General features: G+C 38.8%; 1 protein-coding gene across 1 annotated transcript in view; it reads left to right on the top strand.

Moving 5' to 3' along the window:
• LRRC27 (leucine rich repeat containing 27) overlaps positions 1–1,733 on the top strand; it is a gene marked incomplete at its 5' end in the record, with an annotated part of 38,228 nt that extends 36,495 nt beyond the window's left edge. The window contains one exon of the mRNA XM_081328585.1: positions 1,612–1,733. Coding sequence (XP_081184711.1) covers positions 1,612–1,623 — 12 coding nt within the window. The 3' untranslated portion in view covers positions 1,624–1,733. The remainder of the gene's footprint in view (positions 1–1,611) is intronic.
• Positions 1,734–21,105: the final 19,372 nt, after the last annotated feature.

The following is a 21,105-nucleotide window of genomic DNA, read 5'->3' on the forward strand; positions in this document are numbered from 1 at the left end:
AGCGTAGACTTTTCTAAAAAAAGGGGGGGGCTATTAATCACAATTATTTGTTTGTGTTAGTGCTTTTAGACAGGTAATTTGACATCCCTTTCTTAGCCATGCATCAGAACTTGGTTTAGACTTCATGCTCAACTATGACTTGCTTATCCATAACTTGTCAACTAAGCTGCACTTAGACATAATGCCATAAGTCTTACAGTAAACAATTGTGTTGAAGTCATCCAACTTGCTAAGTCAAAACCTAATAACTTGTGTTATGGTTTAACACAATGTAGAAACCCACTCTAATTAAGGATGTTAATGTGGAGGAAAGAGTTTCTTCTGCTTCCCAGTTCAATGAAAGTCCAATTTTCAAGTTCTCCCGATAGAGACCATAGGAAGAAGAATGGCACAATGTGGCTGATAATAGACCATTCTTTCACTGATCTCTAGAGTGTTGAGCTCTGAAGATTCTAGAGCTCAATGAAAGAATTGGTTGAGATGCTAAAGCCTTACGTCTTCGATCTTCACATTTTACTTTTAAAAATAAGAGGACTGCCCAATAAAGCAAGGCAGGGAAGGATTAAAAATTGTTAATATTTACACCAAATTTAGTTTTTTATAATGACAGGAGTTTGAATATTTTGCATGTTCTTTAGGATATTTGGAAATTATTTCCTAGTCTCTCCCTGAATGAAATATGTAGGAAACACAAGAGGGCACTACAACCCTATAGTATTCAGTTGCAGTGAGGCTACAGGCTTAAACATCAAGTTGATTAGAATGCAAAGCAGAAAGGAAAAAAAATATGATGGTGTTTCTTCTATTTCTGTTCTGTCAGTTAATTAGAGGGTAGTTCTAAACATGATTTGTAGGTAAAGTGTGGCAAGTTCATGGTACAAGTAGGGCAGAATAAAGTGCTGCTTGGTGTAGCATTGCTAAATCTTGTTGGATAAGTTATAAAATGATTGTCTTGGTTGTATAGTAGCTGGCTGACTTTGTCTGATTAAAAAAAAAGCAGGGCTACATCCTAGCTAATCTTAAGGATGAGAGATTAGTAAGGATTCCTAGGCCGTAGTTTGGTAAATTGAAAAATCTGAGAAGAAACAATAGCAAACCATATAAAATGATTGTCTTGGTTGTATAGTAGCTGGCTGACTTTGTCTGATTTTTTTTAAAAAAGCAGGGCTACATCCTAGCTAATCTTAAGGATGAGAGATCAGTAAGGATTCCTAGGCCGTAGTTTGGTAAATTGAAAAAACCTGAGAAGAAACAATAGCAAACCACTTCTGCATTAAGAAAACAACACGAGCTTGTTCATGACAACATAAGGAATCAAACTTCTGAAGGAGCCTTAACCCTTGATTGATTGCTGTGTCAAACCACTGAATTCATTTATCTGAAAGGCTTGGTGGGAAGATTCAAATATATACACGTAGAGGCATGCATAGGCACAGTGAGCGTTTCATGCTTTTTGTCACTGCAAAGCACACCATATCTTAGTAATCCTCACAGTTTATGAGAAGAAGCTATTATTTATTGGTAGGTCTCTGTATCGTTTGCAATAAATTAGCTATTCTTTCCGACTCTCAATGCCCTTAACAGTGACAACTTAAAAATCTTTTTCCTCAGAGAAAAACATAGAAATTTGAAAACAAACTATTGAATGACTGGCAGAGACAAGTAACCAATTGTACATGGCCTAATAAAAGATTGAGGATTAAATGTAAGAAACTGCAAATCTTGGAAGACCAGGACAATCTGGCCAGCCTGAACTTCAAACTGTATTATCAGGATAGCTGTTTAATTTGGATTACATATTGAATATTATCACTCTGTGGTTGTATTTGAGGGAACCAGACTCCCAGATGGACAAATTATCTTTAGATTGATACAAACAGGAATGAACAGTTATAAGATTATTTGTATTATGTACAGTAATAAGCAATGTATTAAAGTTGGGAATAAATATAAGAAGCTTTCCAAACTCTTGCGCTGTTGTTGTTTTTTCATGAAGATAAAAGCATGAAGAATTTTGTTCAGTAGAAAGACAAGTCATATATACATCAAAATGTCATTAATAATAAGGCAAATATACAAAACCACCTGACCAGTTTCAATATCTTCAAACAACACTAATAGCTTTAAAAGGACTGCAAAATGGAGAGGGAACAATTGGAGATCTGACTGAATCTGAAAACCTTATATTTTTTTCAGCATTTGCCAGGTCTTGCTTATAAATTGCTGATAAATACGTAACTCAGAAACTGAACATGTTAAAGATTGTATGATTAAGATAGAGAATTTAAATTCAATTGATGTGCAATAATGGGAATTTTAATGCAAGAAAAGCATTCAGTTCACACCAAATAGTAGAGTTAGAGAAAACTGGTATGTTTTACCACTGGTATATTTTTCTAGTAAGGTAAAGGTTAAAGGTTCCCCCGCAGATGCTTGCTAGTCGTTTCCAACTCTAGGGGCCAGTCCTCATCTCTGTTTCAAAGCTGAAGAGCCAGCGCTTGTCCGAAGACGTCTCCGTGGTCATGTGGCCGGCATGACTAGATGCCAAAGGCGCATGGAACGCTGTTACCTTTCCACCATAGTGGTCCCTATTTTTCTACTTGCATTTTTACATGCTTTCGAACTGCTAGGTTGGCAGAAGCTGGGACGAGTAACAGGCGCTCACTCTGTTACGTGACACTCGGGATTCGACCCGCCAAACTGCCGACCATCTGATCGACAAGCTCAGCGTCCTAAATTGATAGATTATTGTCTAAATATTGCTAGAAATGTAATCACTTTTTTATATTTAATGACAATGTGAAGCTCAACTATTTTGGAAAATGAATTTCATGCATTTAATTTAGGCACCAACTCCAAACAGACTCTGGTGATGTACATTAAAACCAAGCAAAATAGAAAATATAATACAATATTTTTTTTAAAGTAAAAAAGATTAAGAACCAATGGTGAGTTTGGCTATCAATACCTCAGCCTTTAAAGAAATCTAACTAGGCCCCAACCAAATTCACCCAAGGATTAAGAGAAAAAGCATCAAAGTCTTTAAGGCTTTTTGAAAGGCCATCAAAGTGGGAGCCACATGGATATAATTCAATTACAAAATGATTTATAATAGAATGACACTAATTTTAAACTCTCAAATTTCCTTTCCAATCTGTTAATTTTTATATAAAACATTAGTAAACTTTACATTCCTACAAAGTACACTAAATTAGCTGTATATATGATAACTGCTGCAATGATACTCTATGCATTCTATTGCAAAGAATGCAAAATTGTATCTGCAAAAGCTCTGGAAGTATGTTTTGATATCCAGAATAATGATGTATTTTAAAAGTAAATCTGGCACATAATTTAATCTTAGTTTGGAAATCATTTTTTGATTGTAATTCAAAATGCTGACTTGTACCACACTGAACAATTGTGAGGCTTTCAACATAAACTTTTACCTGTTTGGAAATTACTAAAATTCTACTAAATTTCTACTTTGCTAAATACTGCTGTTGTTATTTACATATTACATTGATTTTAATAATGATTTGTATCTTTTAAAATAGTGTAGTATATTCAGTTACTTAAAATGAATCAGTGAAATACTGGAAATTTTAATTAATCTACAATGCATGTAAATTCCCTGCTTATTTGCTTTGTGCTTTATCTTTTTGCCTCTTCCCCCCCCCCTTTTCTCCCTCTTTTTGTGGGCCTTCATGTTTTTCTTTAAAAAGCTCAATAAAGATATAATACTAAAAACCTTTCCTCCCTAATTTGGCAACTTAGAAAGAAATCGAGAGCAGAGGTAGAACACGGGTGAAATTTGGGATTTGGAAACTCACTTTTGCTATTAAATCCTAACCCTAACCCTTATGACTACGGTATGGACAATTACTGTGGTATGTAAGGATAACCCTGTTGAAGCTCACTACATTCCTTACCCCAATTGAGTGTTTTAATTTTTTTTAGTTAAAGAGAAGTAAACCAAATCTCCAAATTTCAACCTTATTTTTATTTCCAAAAATTTATTTGGGCTCCAAATAAGTGTCCCATTCTTTCTTAAAAAGTAAAAAATGGAGGAGTTGTGCTTTGAAGGGAAATTTTCTTAACCCAATTTTCTGCACAGTACTATGGTCTTTAAAATGGAAGATTAACAAACTGGAAAAAATGTGATTTTTTTACGATTTGGTAACTCATCAGCTGCTTGATTTTTAAAATAGTTTTCATGAATTCTAGGTCAAGCATGCCAAATCATGACCATTTGTGGGCAGAAATGAATCTTATTCAAAGTATTTAAGAGCTGGGATTTTCACATCTCTTGGCTTTTACCAAACTATAGAATAAGGATAGTCTTAATAACTGTGAAGAAACTCTCATTATCTTAATTTGCATTTTTTTTCAGAGACTTTTACAACCTATTCTCTGCAACTGTAAAGATTTGCAGAATGGGAAAAAACATAAAATCAAAAATAAATTCATGTTTTTACTTGTAGTAAGAAAAAAAATCATAGGGAGCTAGACAAAAACATTTTATTTATTTATTTATGTATTTATGTATGTATGTATTTATTTATACTGAAGGACTCGGGGCGGTGTACAGGGCAATTAAAACACTATATACAACACATAATATACAAAAATTAAAATAAATTAAACCAAGTAGCCCTAAACAATAAAATACGTTCTAAAATTTAAAATTTAAAATCTAAAACCCCAGTCCCTCAGTCCAGGCCGGCAAGTTCAAATAGCCAAGTCTTCAGGTCGCAGCGAAAAGAGCGAAGGTCGGGAGCCATCTGGAGCTCAACAGGAAGCTGGTTCTAGAGGGCAGGTGCGCCCACAGAGAATGCTCTCCCCCTGGGGGCCGCCATTCGACATTCCCTGACCGACGGCACCCTGAGGAGGCCCTCTCTGTGGGAGCGCACAGGACGATGGGATGTTAACGCCGGCAAAAGGTACTCCCGTAAATAATCTGGGCCCATGCCATTTAGGGCTTTATAGGTCATCACCAGCACCTTGAATCTCACCCGGAAGACAACTGGAAGCCAATGCAGCTCGCGGAGCAGAGGTGTTACATGGGAGTATCGGGAGACCCCCATCACAACTCGCGCGGCCGCGTTCTGCACCAGCTGGAGCCTCCGAGTGGTATTCAAGGGCAGCCCCATATAGAGAGCGTTGCAGTAGTCTATCCAAGAGGTCACGAGCGCATGAGTGACTGTGCGTAGGGCATCTCAGTCCAAATAGGGCCGCAACTGGTGCACCAGGCAAACCTGGGCAAAAGCCCCCCTGGTCACAGCTCCTATATGATCTTCTAAACTGAGCTGTGAGTCAAGGAGGACACCCAAGTTGCGAGCCCTATCTACGGGGGGTAACACCTCACCCCCTATAGATAAAGATGGAATAGAGTGGACAACCCGAAATGCCGGTATGCACAGCCACTCGGTCTTGTTGGGATTTAGACGAAGCCTGTTCCTCCCCATCCAAGGCGCCGCAGTAGGATACCATGGTCGATGGTATCAAAAGCCGCTGAGAGGTCTAATAGGACTAGGACAGAGGAGCAACCCCTGTCCCGAGCCCACCAGAGATCATTCACCAGTGCGACCAATGCCGTCTCCGTGCTGTACCCAGGCCTAAAGCCCGATTGGTAGGGGTCCAGATAATCCGCTTCCTCCAGGAACAGAGGAAGCTGATGTGCCACCACACTCTCAAGTGATTTTCTTTTCATAGTGATTGTTTTTGTATCTTTAAGTGCAAACATCTTTACTCACTTAGTGCAATCATTAGTTATTTGACTAATCTAACCAAAAAAATTGAAGGTTACAGAAACAAATAAAGTAATGAGGGGGAAGGAATCCAGATTCAATGGATCTTTAGTGATGATCCCTCTGAAAACCCAAGTTTCCCTCAGGTGGACCTTTTATATCTTTCCAGGACTCTGGCTGGGTCTGCCTTCCTCAGTTCTGATTGCATAAGATACATAGTCTATTTTCCTGACTTTGGTTTCTGATTAATGAGGCCTCCTGGATCCATCCACAATTTCCATTACACAGTTTGGTCCACCCTAATAAGATCATGACTCCGCCTCTTCTGAGAAGAAGGGTTTGCAAGTAGAAAAACCCTGGGGAAAACAAAAACAAAAGTAAAATAAGATGATGCAGCCGCGCGAGTCGTGATGGGGGTCTCCCGATACTCCCATGTAACACCTCTACTCCGCGAGCTGCATTGGCTTCCGGTTGCCCTTCGGGTGAAATTCAAGGTGCTGGTGATGACCTATAAAGCCCTAAATGGCGAGGGTCCAGGATATTTGAGGGAACACCTGCTGCCAGCATCAAGCTCCCTTCGTCCAGTGCGCTCCCACAGTGAGGGTCTTCTCAGGGTGCCGCCGGTTAAAGATTGCCGGCGGGTAACACCCAGGGGTAGGGCCTTCTCAGTGGGTGCGCCTGCCCTGTGGAACCAGCTGCCTGCGGAGCTTAGGACTGCCCCCAACTTCCGTTCATTCCGCCGGGACCTGAAGACCTGGCTCTTCAAGCTCTCTGGCCCAGGCTGAGAATTTTTTTAATTTTAATTTTAATTGGTTTTTTTTACTGTTCTCAGGGTTTTATTTAATCTTTTTTAATTTGTTTTAACGTTTGTATTGACTCTCTTTTAAATGCCCTGTAAACCGCCCTGAGTCCTTCGGGAAAGGGCGGTATATAAATTTAAATAAATAAATAAATAAAATAAATGATAGAGAGGGTTCTAGTAGAGTAGAGAGAACAACCCCAAGGCCTGTGACTTATCAGGCCTCCCATGGCATCCATTTTGGAACGCAACTAGAAAATATCCAAATTCCTCCACCTTTGAAGGGGGAGCTGTGGTTGTTTGCCTGTGATTCTCTTTCGCAACTGACTGATTGCTGGATCTCGGAGTTTAGAAACCAAATAGATGATACAAACCTGAATGTTGTCCCGCCTTATGTTGTGACTCAGGGTCAGCCTGTGGGTTCGGCACCCGGCTCAGAGGTATCGGATGACTCAGATGAGGGGGAGGAGGTGTGTGTGGGTGACGAACCGGCTGATGATGGCTTGCAGGCTTGGCAGAGCTCCCAGCCGGGGACCTCCTCTCAGCTGCGTGAGCCTGATAGTGCGGAGGATGATGACCCACAGCTGGCCCTGTTCAAGGACGCCCGACGCAGGAGGCAGTCGAGCAGGACTAAGCAGAAAAAGGCTGCGGGTCTCCTCGGGAGGAGGCACAGGGAGACCACGCCCTGAGCTCTCTATAAAAGGAGTGTTTGGGGAGGGGCTGGTTGCTGAAAGCAACTTTTCCGCTTGAGAAGACAAGCTCTAGTGTTTTTGTTATCTGCGTAATTAAATCTTGGCAGAAGCCTTTTAGCCTTGGATGCTTTCCAGTCTCTTCTTTTGAATAGGGGTTTGCTAGAAGAGGGCTGGTTCAGAACACCTTAGCACCATTTTAGGCTTCCAGTATCTAAACTGTTCAACAGACAAACAAATGATCCCTTCCCACCCCCACCCACCGGCTGTACTGAAATGATTTCTGGTTTATGCATGCAAAGTTTTTTCTGCTGTAGGTGTTTGTACTCAGTGCAAAAATTCCTCCCCAAGAAATGCTATTAAGTTGACAGGGTTTGAGAAAAGAGGGATTCACTGTCTGAAGGGCTTACACACTGGGCATTCCAAATCTAAATTCCTGAACCAGGCAATTGCCTCACATTATTCCTGTGGGTTAGACAGTCAACTAATAGTAATCCTCTTTATGTATTGTGAAGTAGCTCATCATTGGTTCAGCCCCCAAATCCTCTCTTTTTGCCTAATCTATATCTGTTTTTCTGTAGCTTCATCTTGCCGTACCTTAATGAAAAACTGATAATATTATGTATTTAGTCTCTAAATGTGGCAAAGCTCAACTCACCAAATGCTGGAACCAAAATAAAAAAAACTGGAACAAAGTGTAATTTTACAAATAGCAGGTGCCTCTCCAAATTGCTTCAGTTTATCTTGAGATTCATCTAAAAAAGACATGCATGTTGGCAATAAATGTATCAAAGGAAAAGGTTATATCGTGATAAGGAATGCTTCTTAACACTTGGAACAATGACATAGCCAAATTAACCAGTTTCTTGTTGCCAGTAATAAGAATGGGACACCTCTAGCTGAATTGCTGTGAGCCGAATTGATATCATACTTTCTGGAATTACAGTGCAATTTTTACCTGTGCTTGTCTATTGTTGATGATGATGATGATGATGATTTATTTATTTTTATTTTATTTTAATTCCATTTATATCCCGCCCTTCTCTGAATAATAATAATAATAATAATAATAATAATAATAATAATAATAAGAATAAGAATAAGAATAAGAATAATAATAATAATAATAATAATAAGAAGAAGAAGAAGAAGAAGAAGAAGAAGAAGAAGAAGAAGAAGAAGAAGAAGAAGAAGAAGTTGGAAGGGACCTTGTAGTCATCTAGTCCAACCCCCTGCTCAGGAAACCCTATACCGAGGGCTTTTTTTGTCATAGAATGCTGACATAGAGTTCCGGCACCTTTTTTGGATGAAACCTTGTAGGGTAGGCAAGCCGGGTTGTATGACATGTGTGAGTTCCGGCACCTTTTTCTTTTACAAAAAAAGCACTGCCTATACCATTTCAGACAAATGGCTGTCCAGTCTCTCCTTAAAAACTTCCAGCTGTTGTGACTCAGGGCCAGCCTGTGGGTCCGACAGCCGGCTCTGATGTATCGGATGACTCTGAGGGGGAGGAGGGAAACGAACCGGCTGATGATGGTTTGGAGGAGGGAAACGAACCGGCTGATGATGGTTTGGAGGCTTTGCAGAGTCCTCAGCCGGGGACCTCTTCTCAGCTGCGTGAGCCCGAGAGTGCGGAGGAAGATGACCCACAGCTGGCCCTGTTCAAGGACGCCCGACGCAGGAGGCAGTCAAGCAGGAACAAACAAAGAAAGGCTGCAGGACTCCTCGGGAGGAGGCACAAGGAGACCACGCCCTGAGCTCTCTATAAAAGGAGTGTTTGGGGAGGGGCTGGTTGCTGAAAGCAACTTTTCCGCTTGAGAAGACAAGCTCTAGTGTTTTTGTTAACTGCGTAATTAAATCTTGGCAGAAGCCTTTTGGCCTTGGACGCTTTCCAGTCTCTTCTTTTCGAATAGGGGTTGCGAGAAGAGGGCTGGTTCAGAACACCAGCATTGGAGCATTCATAGCTTCTAGAGGCAGGTTGTTCCTCTGATTAATTGTTCTGTCAGGAAATTTCTCCTTAGTTCTAGGTTGCTTCTCTCTTTGGTTAGTTTCCGTCCGTTGTTTCTTGTCCTGCCTTCAGGAGCTTTGGAGAATCGCTTGACTCCCTCTCCTTTGTGGCAGCCCCTGAGATATTGGATCACTGCTATCATGTCACCCCTCACCCTTCTCTTCATTAAACTAGACATACCCAATTCCAGCAACCGTTCCTTCTATGTTGTAGCCTCCAGTCCCCTAATCATCTTGGTTGCTCTTCTCTGTATTCTTTCTAGAGTCTCAACATCTTTTTTACATCGTGGTGACCAAAACTGGATGCAGGATTCCAAGTGTGGCCTTACCAAGGCATTGTAAAGTGGTATTAATACTTCACGTCATCTTGATTCTATCCCTCTGTTAATGCATGAAAGCATGACTTAAGCTGTTGTAAAAATGCTTCCAAACAAGCAGTTTTTAATGCTACCAATCATAAGACATTGTGGAATCAGCCTGCCTTTTTATTGCAACTGAATTATTTTCTATAAGCAATGTTACAGAAGAAACTTTGGAGTTACAAATGGAAGAGGGTAACATCTGGACCCCATCTTGCACTGGTTAAATTCCTTGCATGTAGCAGGGCAATTGCACAATAAAAGCCTTGTGTGGAAGGAGCTTTCCTAAACAAAAATGTTACTGTTTAGTTCACAGGGAGGAGAGGGAAGTGCCTAAAAAGTTTTAGATTTGTTTCCAGAAAAGATGCCACTCTCTTCTAGCCAAGTTCCATTGTTTTTACTGTTAAAAACTTTCATTACAACAACTAATGGGAGGGAAATGTTGATGAACAACTTATTCTCCAAAACGTATGACATTTCCTTGCAAAATCCAGAATTAGAATCTATTTATAAATAGTCATTCATTAGTGGTATTTACAACATCTAGCTTGGATACTGAAGTAATCCATCTTCTGGGGTTGCTCAAAATATTGCATCATAAACCAGTTAAACACACTACCTGAAAAATTAAAAGCCGGCTAATGTTAAACTAGCCAAGCTTAATATCTTGCATCAATACAGCTGTTAAGCCTCAAGGTTCAACTGACTCATTTAAGATTCGTGCAGGGTCAGAACAGAGACTCACTTGAAGGAAAGCTACAAACTAACTGAAAAACATAATGCCTCCAGTTGGTTACCTTCCCTATTTCTTTCGCAAAAAGGTATTTCATTTGTTTACGAAGTTGCAGATAGATTGCACTGATATCCCCAACCAGACCATGGCATCTTTTTGCCTCCCAATCAACCACACAGCCCTAACAATTGTAGCTCTTTGATTGTGAGGATGTAGAAAGCATATCTGCCTTAAGGATGTCAGCACTTATCCATTGGAATTCAAAACCCCCACAACTTGTTGCAGAAACCCTGCAGAGTTGCAAATTGGTAGCTTCCTTAGACAGTAGATGCCTCCCAGATTGACCATTGGTCTTGATGGACTATGAAAATTTCTGGGCTACGCTTGAGTTTCTAATTATTTCAAGTTTAATGAGTAAATTCAGGGAATCTAATATTTATTGAGCAATCTAGTATTCTCTATGGAGAATACGATCAGCATCTGAGATAAGAGAACAACTTTGAAATGTTTATTTGGAAAGGAGATAAGAGGAATGGTGCGGTAGATATTTCTGAAACTCTGCCTCAGACGTTCTATACACACCCCACCATCCCTGCACAACTGGTTTACTTTTTGAAGTTTAATCCAGTTAAACACCCTAAAATCAACATGCATAGGGGGAATTATATCCATGCTACCTTAGGTCACATAACCAGGAAAAAGAAGGAAGACAGCTTAGAATGGCACAATCAACAGCATTCTGAACATAAGAATGTTTCCATAAGAAACATTCTTATGGAATGTACTGTTGAAGCCCTCAGTATAACCCAGATCATATTTGAACAACCATTTTCTTGTGTTTGTTTCTACCATCATAGCAAATTTATTCCTGTTCCAGGAGACCTATCCTGTTTTCACACCTCTGAGCCCCCTCACATAGTTTCTTTCCAACATTCCATTGCTTTGGAAAGAAGAAACCAAGATTGACTTTTTTGTCAATTGTCTCCAACCTAGTGCCTTCCAGCTATCTTGGGCTGCAAATTCTGGGAGTTGTGATCCAAAATATTGGTTCAACAAAAGTTACTTTTATATCTTCATGTTTATTTATGTAACTCATATTGAATATGCCTGAAACTGTCCAAGGTGTGAAATCTGTAATAAATTCTTTGGGATACTCCTGCTGTTTCTTTTGCAAAAGTGCATATAGTTTTGTTTGTGTTGTATACCCTCTCAAAACCCCTTCCGATACCTCACACACATATATTTGGGAAGTTTATCCAAGTAATGCCTTTTTGTATGGGTTACTTATTGTGTAACTATTACTGGGAAGACATGAAAAGTTTGGAGACCTTGGTGCTTTCTAAGGTTGGTTTTTTTGCCAGGGTCTGGTGAGGAAACATTTGCAAGAAAGCAACCAAGTTCATTGAGCACCAAGAGTGCAACAATTCATCCCTGAACTCCAGATGTACTCCTCTATGGAAAAGTATCAGACCATAGTTATCATGCAGGCAGGTTTCGCCTTATTTTAGTTAGCATGAAAAAGACCTTCATTTTCCAGTCTCATTTAAGACAGTGGAAACACAAAAGCAGATGTGTTTATACTGTTCATTTCGAATGTTTTCTAACAGCTATAAAAGGAATGTTTAACGCTTGCCATTTTATTAAAACAGGTAGACCTTGCCAGCATGCTAGGACTGAAAGCATATACAAAGCTGTAAGCAAAATTCAAATTTATTTACTTATTTACATAAGAGGATTTTCTTGCTGAAATGTTGTCATATCATTTTTATCCTATGCTACCTATCTCTAAAAATAAACATGAATATTTTGAAGAGTCATGATCTGATAAGAACTGATAAAGGCTGGATTTAAATGGAATGTCATTGACATTATCTTTAAGGCTGTTTTGGAAACAGTGAACTGATTTATCTTACAGCAAATTAGGAAGAGCAAGGACTTTAGAAATTATTCAGAGGTCAATGTCCTATCTGAATTTTCTACTTCATTATTGTGACATTATATAAACAAATAAATTGGTTAGCTATGTGCCTTGTGGTTATCTCTTACCCCCAGCTCATGTTCTAAATGTTGTATTACAAAGGGTAAGATGTAATGTGAAAGTAGTATCTTTACCACAAGGCACAATAAAACGGCTCACCCAAATAAAGGGAAATCTGCTTCTTGGATGTCTGCTATTAGAAAGTCAAGTACAGGGTAGAAGCAGGTTGCCTCTCCTCCACACGGGGTCATTCCTCTCCCCACAATTAAAAAGGACAATAAATTATAGAAAATGTATGTGGGCCAATTTGTATATACCCATGTGAATTTAGAACAAAATGAATGAATAGGTACGTAATAAATTTTGCAATAAGGAGAAGTACCGGTATGTTAACAGATGAAATATATAACTGCTTAGTTTGAATGGTCCCTTAGCAATAAAATAGGCCTGGTTTTCTAAATCCCCTTGCTTTGTATCAACTTTAAAAAGGATTTTTTTAAAAATATATATATATATATCCAGTGAATTGACACGTTCTTCAGACAGAGAGTGCTTTGAAGTGTAAATCTCTTCTCTGTAAAGATGACCACACTAGGTGGGCTATTGTCTGATTTTAAAAGCAACAACAGGGCTCAGCAGATAGACAATGAGATAGAGATTAGGTTCTAGGAGCCTGGATTCCTTGTGTCCTTTGGCATTATTAGCCTTCCACTTTCGATAATCCTTTTCCTTCTAGTACCGAGAATTACCATTAGTTTTTCTTCCTGTAGAAATGATTAGACTTCCTATTGATACATTTTCATAAGAATAGAGTCATTAGAATAAAAGGAAATTCTGGAAATGAGAGGTTTTGTTTGTTTGCTGTTTGTGTTTATAATTGCAGTTTATAGAATTTATTTTTTGCTAGTAATGGCTTCTAGATAGTTTTTTTTTTAGTTTAATTACTTATTTTAAGGCTGTGCAATCTACTGGGTAAAAGGAAAGGCAGGCAGCTGCCTATAGTTCCTCATATTGCTAATAATACCTATTATCTTATTGGCTTTCTATAAGATTTTACATTTGAATTGTTTCAGAGGGCCTGAAAAGGTTTTTTTTAAAAAAAAATGCTATTTTTTTATTACTATTATTGACCTTTTATTTCATTTTGCAATTTTTTAACTTTATATTTTGAGTGTTTTCTCGTATTTTTCCTGTAGTTTTTTTATTGTACTATCAATCCATGAAATCTTTATTATGATCATAGACCAATATAAGAAGGGTAGAGTTCAAACAATTTTAAAAACTAAAAAATGTAAAATATACAAAGATAATTTTTTTTAAAAAAACAACCCTAATATATATATAAAAAACAAAAATCTTAAAAACCTACTAAATGGGATAAAAATATTAAGTAAATATAAACTAACGAGTTGATATATGGCTAACTAAATGTATCATAATACAAAACATTCTTAGCTAACAAGTCAAATATTCAGGCTGGCTTGAGGCACACGTCATCACATCTCACAGATTTTAAGTGCTGCCCTGCAAAATCTGGCAAAACTGTATGTTGTAGCATGAAGGTATTAATTTGTCCTATGCATCCTGGGGAAAAAATTATGGAATGCTGCATGAATTTGCATGTCATTCTTGTGGAAGGGTGACGTTAATCTCTGTATCATTCCAGTTTTAGGTTATGTGTTGCTGAAGCAAGCACTTATAATACTGTTGATTCCCATGTTGTTGTTGTTAGTTGCGAAGTTGTGTCCAACCCATAGCGACCCCATGGACAATGTTCCTCCAGGCCTTCCTATCCTCTACCATCTTCTGGAGTCCATTTAAGTTCACGCCTACTGCTTCAGTGACTCCATCCAGCCACCTCATTCTCTGTCGTCCCCTTCTTCTATTGCCTTTCCCAGCGTTAGGCTCTTCTCCAGTGAGTCCTTCATTCTCATTAGGTGGCCAAATTGAGTTTCAACTTCAGGATCTGGCCTTCTAAAGAGCAGTCAGGGTTGATCTCCTCTAGGACTGACCGGTTTGAACACCTTGCAGTCCAAGGGACTCACAGGAGTCTTCTCCAGCACCATAGTTCAAAGGCCTCAATTCTTTGGCGCTCGGCCTTTCTTATGGTCCAACTTTCACATCCATACATTGCAACTGGGAAGACCATAGCCTTGACTATACACACTTTTGTTGGCAGGGTGATGTCTCTGCTTTTTAGTGTGCTGTCTAGATTTGCCATGGCTTTCCTCCCCAGGAGCTGCAGTCCCCGTCTGTGGTGATCTTGGAGCCCAGGCAAATAAAATCTGTCACTACCTCAATTTCTTCCCCATCTATTTGCCAGGAATTGAGAGGGCCGGATGCCATGATCTTGGTTTTCTTAATGTTAGGTTTCAAGCCAACTTTTGCAGTCTCCTTCTTTACCCGCAACAGGAGGCTCTTTAGTTCCTCTTCACTTTCTGCCATTAGAGCGGTATCATCTGCATATCTTAGGTTGTTGATATGTTGATTCCCATACATCTCTGGTTAATGGCCAAGATTCCATGTATAGTGGCAGGTATGATTTAATAAACAAATAAAATACAATAGGCATTTTATACCCTTCAAACTGATTTTGCATTGTGATATCTCATAATTCATGAATGTTATTAGCAATTCAGCCCCCAAAGTGTGGACCATGAGTTGTTTCCCAAGGCAACAGCTTTCAGGGCAAATTCCAGGGGAGCATGCCATCTTTTCACAGCTGCATGCATGGATGTCACTCAGACAAGCCATCCTACTGCTCTCCCTGCATGCTTATTTATGTCGTGCAGCTGTCAAAGATGCTATGCAATTCAGAAAAATTGCATTGGAAATTGGATATAATTAACTTTAGGTTTTAGAAAGGAGAGCACTGAAAAATGTCATTTCATTAAAACTGACACTCTTTGTAAGAGGATTCAGAATAGACTACTCATCTGGAACAGTTTTCACACAACTTGAAATGGGATCTATTGAGGAAGTTACAGAAATTGTCTTCTAAATTAAGTAGGAACTCAGAAGACAGGAGCATGAAATCCACGCACTCCCCGTATCAGTGATCCATCCAAGAGATCCAATTACCTTGAATTTACACACAATTTGGGTTCACATCATAAAGACTGGCTTTAATAAAAGAACGGATTTTATTAATTGGCATTCTTAACAAATGATTGTTTTTGAAATGTTTTGCTCTACAGTAAAATTTCAAGGTCAATGAGTTGCATTGATTCAGTGCTCCAAGGAGCTTGTTTCCATTCTTGCATGATTTTAATTTATGTGAGAAGTGAAGCAGTGATTGGCATATCCCTGAAGAGTATGATTTTTGAACACCATTAATACCGTATACTCTTTTCAAAATGATGAGCCTGTCCTTCACTTCTCTCTCTCTCTTTTATATCCATCATGATTAAATGAATCTCAGCATTTTTCTTTGCATTTAACTGTCATAAAAAATATCTGAAAGCCATCCAGTGAATTTCTGAGCCTGCCTTTCTATTGTTAAACATAATATGCTCTTGACTTCTGACCTTGGCTGGGTTAGAATTATTATCTATGATAGATCCTGCTTTAGCTGAAGTTCTGACTGGGCTAATAGTTTTCAATGGGGGAAAAACAGTCTCTGATATGATTTTGAGGACATCTGGTAATAGTTGCTCAGTGCCACAGTTGATGGCAATGCTAATTTCTGCTATTAGATTTCAGACCTACATTTGTGACAGGCTGAAATTAGGGTTTGTTTTTGGTAAAATATGTGAGTATTAAATAAACCACATGTAGAAGACATAGTCACAGACGGAGAAGGATAAGAAACCTGGATGTAATCAGTAAATAACAAATGGTCAAGTAGTGATTGATCAAATGAGAATCTAATGGCTCAAGACATGAATGTATAAAAGGAGAAAGCAAATACAACATTGTCAACAAGTGCTTCTTGGAGAAAATGGCTTATGCTGGGAAACATATTGAAAGGTGAAGATTCTCAGTCTTCTTGTTTCAAACTAACGAGAAAAAGTTGCCATGATTCAACTCCCAGATATTGAAACCTGCTTTGTTCAAACAAATAGATGTGGTCTTTTAAATCACAAATGTCTGTTTTGATTGAATTGTGGTAACAGTTCTGGTTCTAGGTATGAGAGGGGTGATGCTGCATCCTATGGAAATCAGGCCAGTCATTTCTCAGTTTGAGTCCCCAGGCTTTCACTGAGAACGTGTTGATGGAAAACAAATAAGTTCCCATTCACTATGTTTATTTTCTTCTCTTTCAAATATAACTGGCCTTTCTAATAGGGAATGGCAACGTGCATAATGGTACCTTTTCTAAACAACAGAACTGGGTAATTACTTCAAGGAATCCTGCTGCATTTGTACATCTTTTTAGAGATCTGCTGATTGCCTTTAACCTCTATATGTCTTAAAAATGCAGTTTGCCTTCCCTTTATATGAAGAGAAAAAGTCATTGCATATATAATGCACTCACCTTTCTTGCTCAAGCTGGGATTAGAAAATAACTGCTGTGATATTTGAAATGGTTACATTTGATTAAATGTGTGGTTTAAAAAAGGGATTAATAGTGGGAAAATTTAAACAACAAATTTTATAGCTTCAGCATTTTTCCGATTATATTCTACCTGTCCTCCATAAACTCAAGGTGACATGTTTAGTACTTCTTCCATCCCTGAGTTGAGACAAAGGGAGCTCCTGTGACTGTAGCTAGACTTGACTCTTGGCATCACTCCAATACTTTAACCACTCCTTGCAGGCATATTGCTGTCCTGCGTTAAATCCAGCCAGCACAATGAATTGTTGTTCTAATGCCATTATATGTCACTGTTTTTTTTAGGTATCACAAAATGCACCTTATGCTACAGATAAGGGCAGTGATAAGCTAGAGGGGTGGAAAGAACCATCTGACTTGGATGAGCACATAGAAACAGCAGAAAATACAAGTTCAATGAAAGCCATTGATGCCTTCAGGTAAGAACAAATTCATCCTCACGTACCCCTCCCAAACTGTAACAAAAACACGTTCAAGTAATCAACTTTTATGCCATGTCTTCATGACTTTGCCTTCATCTCGTTCTTCACCTAGACTGAGTCTGTTTAAAGTTGCTTTCGGCTGTTGCAGTTTTAAAGTGTTGTTTTCCCTCTTACCCCAATACAATTTTTGCCATCAGCACAATCTAATATACTTCCTTGATGATGTAATCGAGTTGGCATCCACCAAGCTCCTGTATGTACTGTAGTTTTAGGCTGTTGCAAGCACCACGCTTCATGGACATTTTGGTTGAGGTTCAGGAAGGATAGGAAATCTGGATTCCACTGCAGTATCCATGTAATGCCTAACCTGAGCTTATCATACTGTTTGTCAAGTTCTGCGTGGGCTCCTTCTGGACATGAAATGTTTGAAATACCCCTATTTCAAAACAACAGTAACAGCTCTGCACCTGCAACTTGTAAGTCGGGCAATCTGACAAGTGGTTAAATCAGCTGTTCTGTCATACACCTAAACTTGTCTGTCCTTTCTTCATCTCAAGAGAGCAACTGAGGGCTTTTTTCTCCAGCCAGAAGAAGCGGGCACCCTGTGGGAGTGAAAATGAAACCAGAGTCACTTTTTTGTATTAAAATAGTTAAAGACAACACCACTTATCAGGCTTACTGAAGCAGAACAGAGCTCAACTAAGGGTAGTTTACGCAGGCATATTTTTCAGTTGGCTCATTGATTGGAAGAGAGCACTTAAACGTGGCTATGGAGTGCGCTAAAAGAGATGTGGCTGTTTGGAGTTACTCCAACAATAAGGCCTTGTATTTCTTTTCTTTCTGTTTCTGTATAATGTCCAAAATTCCCATATCCCTACTCCAGATGATCAATATGTTAATTGACCTCCTTTCTACTCACACCCCCCTGGAAAAAAATACTTATCATGCCCCTTACAGATGGTCCTTGACTTACAACCATCCATTTAATCCCCATGCAGAGTCAGCACAGTACTGAAAAAAGTGATTTTCAATCGGTCTTTCCACTTAACAACTGTCACAGCATCCCCATAGCCACTTGATCAAAAGTCGAGCCCCTTGGCGACCGGCATGTATTTATGACAGCTGCAGTGCCCCAGGGTCATGTGATCACCATTTTGTAATCTTCCCACCCTTCTTTTGACCAGCAAGGTCAATGGAGGAAGCCCGATTTGCTTAATGACCACATGATTTACTTAACAACTGCAATGATTTGCTTAGCAAACATGGCAAAAATGTCATGAAATTAGATATTAAATTTAGCAATTGCTCGCTTAGTAGCAGAACCTCTGGTCCCAACTATGGTTGTAAGTCGAGGACCAATTATGTATAAGTACTCCTCAGCTTACGACAATTGAGGCCAACTTATGACCACAATTGAGGTCAACATTCATGTGGTTAAGTGAGAAACTTGTTAAGTGGGTTTTGCCCCATTTTACAACTTTTTTTGGACACAGTTGTTAAGTGAATCACTGCAGTTGTTAAATTAGTAACACGGTTGTTAAGTGAATCAGGTTTCCCCATTGCCTTTGCTTTTCAAAAGATCACAAAAGGGGATCATGTGATTCCAGGAAAACTGCAACTGTCATAAATGTGAGTCAGTTGTCAAACATCCAAATGTAAATCATGTGACCATGGGCACGCTACAATGGTCGTAAGTGTGAAAAATGGTCATAAATCACTTTTTTCAGTGCCATTGTAACTTCGAACGGTCATTAAACAAACTGTTGTAAGTTGAGGACTACCTGAAATCTGCTTGTCCTATTATTATAGATACAAGCTGTTTTATGAAATGGAAGCATTTATTTAATATTTAGGGGAGATACACACAACATATTACTATCAATAAAATGGTAATTGACACACTGCAAATACTTTCTCATTTGGAAACTGGCACTACAGTTTTCTAACATTCCAGGTCCTTTCAGATTTAGCAAAATGTATTAACCACTAGGTACAGCTGCTTTCTCCTCTTCATTCCTCCTCCTCCTTCTCTTCCCTGCTCTTCTAGTTTCATAATGTGCATTGCATCAGCTCCTACAATCTGTTCTGTAGCAGCAGAAATGCCAGTAGCATTTTAAAAGAAAAAGTACTTTCAGCCTGAATATCTTTATTGTACCAATATGTTGCTGTCAATATTATATCATGAATGACTGCCATAAAGGGCAGTGCAGCTGATTGCTAGTTTTATTAAACAAAAGATAAACCATGGATTCAGCTGAGGACTTAATAGTTTCTGGTTGGCAGTTACAAACAAAGAGCTAAAAACCTGGATGCACTTACTCACTGCAGAAGTGAGAGCCTGTATAGGCATTTCGAGGAGGAGACAAAATTCCACATGGATAACACTGCCATAGCTGAATCCAAACACTAGAATGACTCAAGCATCCAAGGCAAACAGATAGTAAGAATTCTCTTCTTGCCAATTAGAAATAAAAGTTTCAGTTGAGTTCCATTTCTGCTAAGCGTAACATAGAAGATGATGTTCACTATCTTTCAGTAGTTGTGTGGAAAGGGGACCCAAATAAATAGGAAATACCTTTCTTCTGGGTGAAGAAACTATTGCAATTCTGTCCCATCTGTCCTCCAAGAAATATACTGTATAATGATTACATTATAGTGATTTGTTTCCTCTCACCTTTCAATTTATCCCACAGGTAAGTTTGCCAATGACCAGAGATTTGAGCCAAGATTCCTCCAGTTTAAGTCAAACTAGTTTCTTGTACTCATTCATTAGTACTATGCAGCATGACAGTTCTGAAAAAAAAGAAAAAAGATAGGACTCTGTTCTATAAACACATTTCTGTTGACTAACACTGTTTAAAAGTTTGAAAGGGAAAGAGAATGAACAAAAACATCCACCTTCCATGTTTCTACTTAGAAACAAATTAGTATTCTCGTATTTATGGTGCGTTTGCATCCTACCTTTCTCCTAAGAGCTCAGACCAAATTACATAGCACTCATTCTTCTATACCCAGAATGTCCACTCATGATTTCATATACTCTGGATAGATTGCACACCGTTACACTTTGTCCTTCATCTCAGCTGCAGAAGAATCAGAAGGCTGTTTTTCCTCTTGAATTAATCACAGATTAGCCAAACTTCCGATCTGTGGACTTCAACTACCAGAATTCCACAGATCTGAAAATTGCCAAGGTTGACAAACACTGTCTTATACTGTAGTTCAGAGTCCATCATTTAATTCAAAGTTTAGTTTTTCCAATTCCTACCTGTAGAAAGATGGGATAGAATTTGAACTAATAATTTCATTAAGAAAACGCAGAAGGCTGTGGTTAACTGAAAATGGAAACAAAAGCTTCCCAATTCAATGAAGTTTCATAGGAAGAAAAACACACAAGCCAAGAACCGTTATTTTAATGCTAAAGCTTGGTTTATATTGGGCCATTTATGAAGTAGAGCTTCAAAAAGCATTTGAACTTTGCAGAGAAAAAGATAGTGTCAGTAAGTAGAACTGTGACATCTTAGGCTTAGAGGAAGAATGGGAAAACTATGATTTTTCAGATGCTGCTGAACTACAGTTCCCTACAGCTTCAGTCAGCAAAAATGAAGGTTAAAGGAGGTTGTAATTCAGTAACATCTTTAGGGCCATGGATTCCTATTCCTGTTAAGGACTAATCTTTATCGGGAATAAGTTTTCATTATTTCATATTACTTTATCAGATAAATTGTGCTACATACCTGCAAACACGCAGACATAATCATAGAAGAAAATGTAATCAGTGGGGTTCACAGTCCAAGACGTGCAACAAATATA

Source organism: Vipera berus (genome assembly GCF_964194415.1).
Source record: "Vipera berus genome assembly, chromosome: 5".
Classification (NCBI taxonomy): domain Eukaryota; kingdom Metazoa; phylum Chordata; class Lepidosauria; order Squamata; family Viperidae; genus Vipera; species Vipera berus.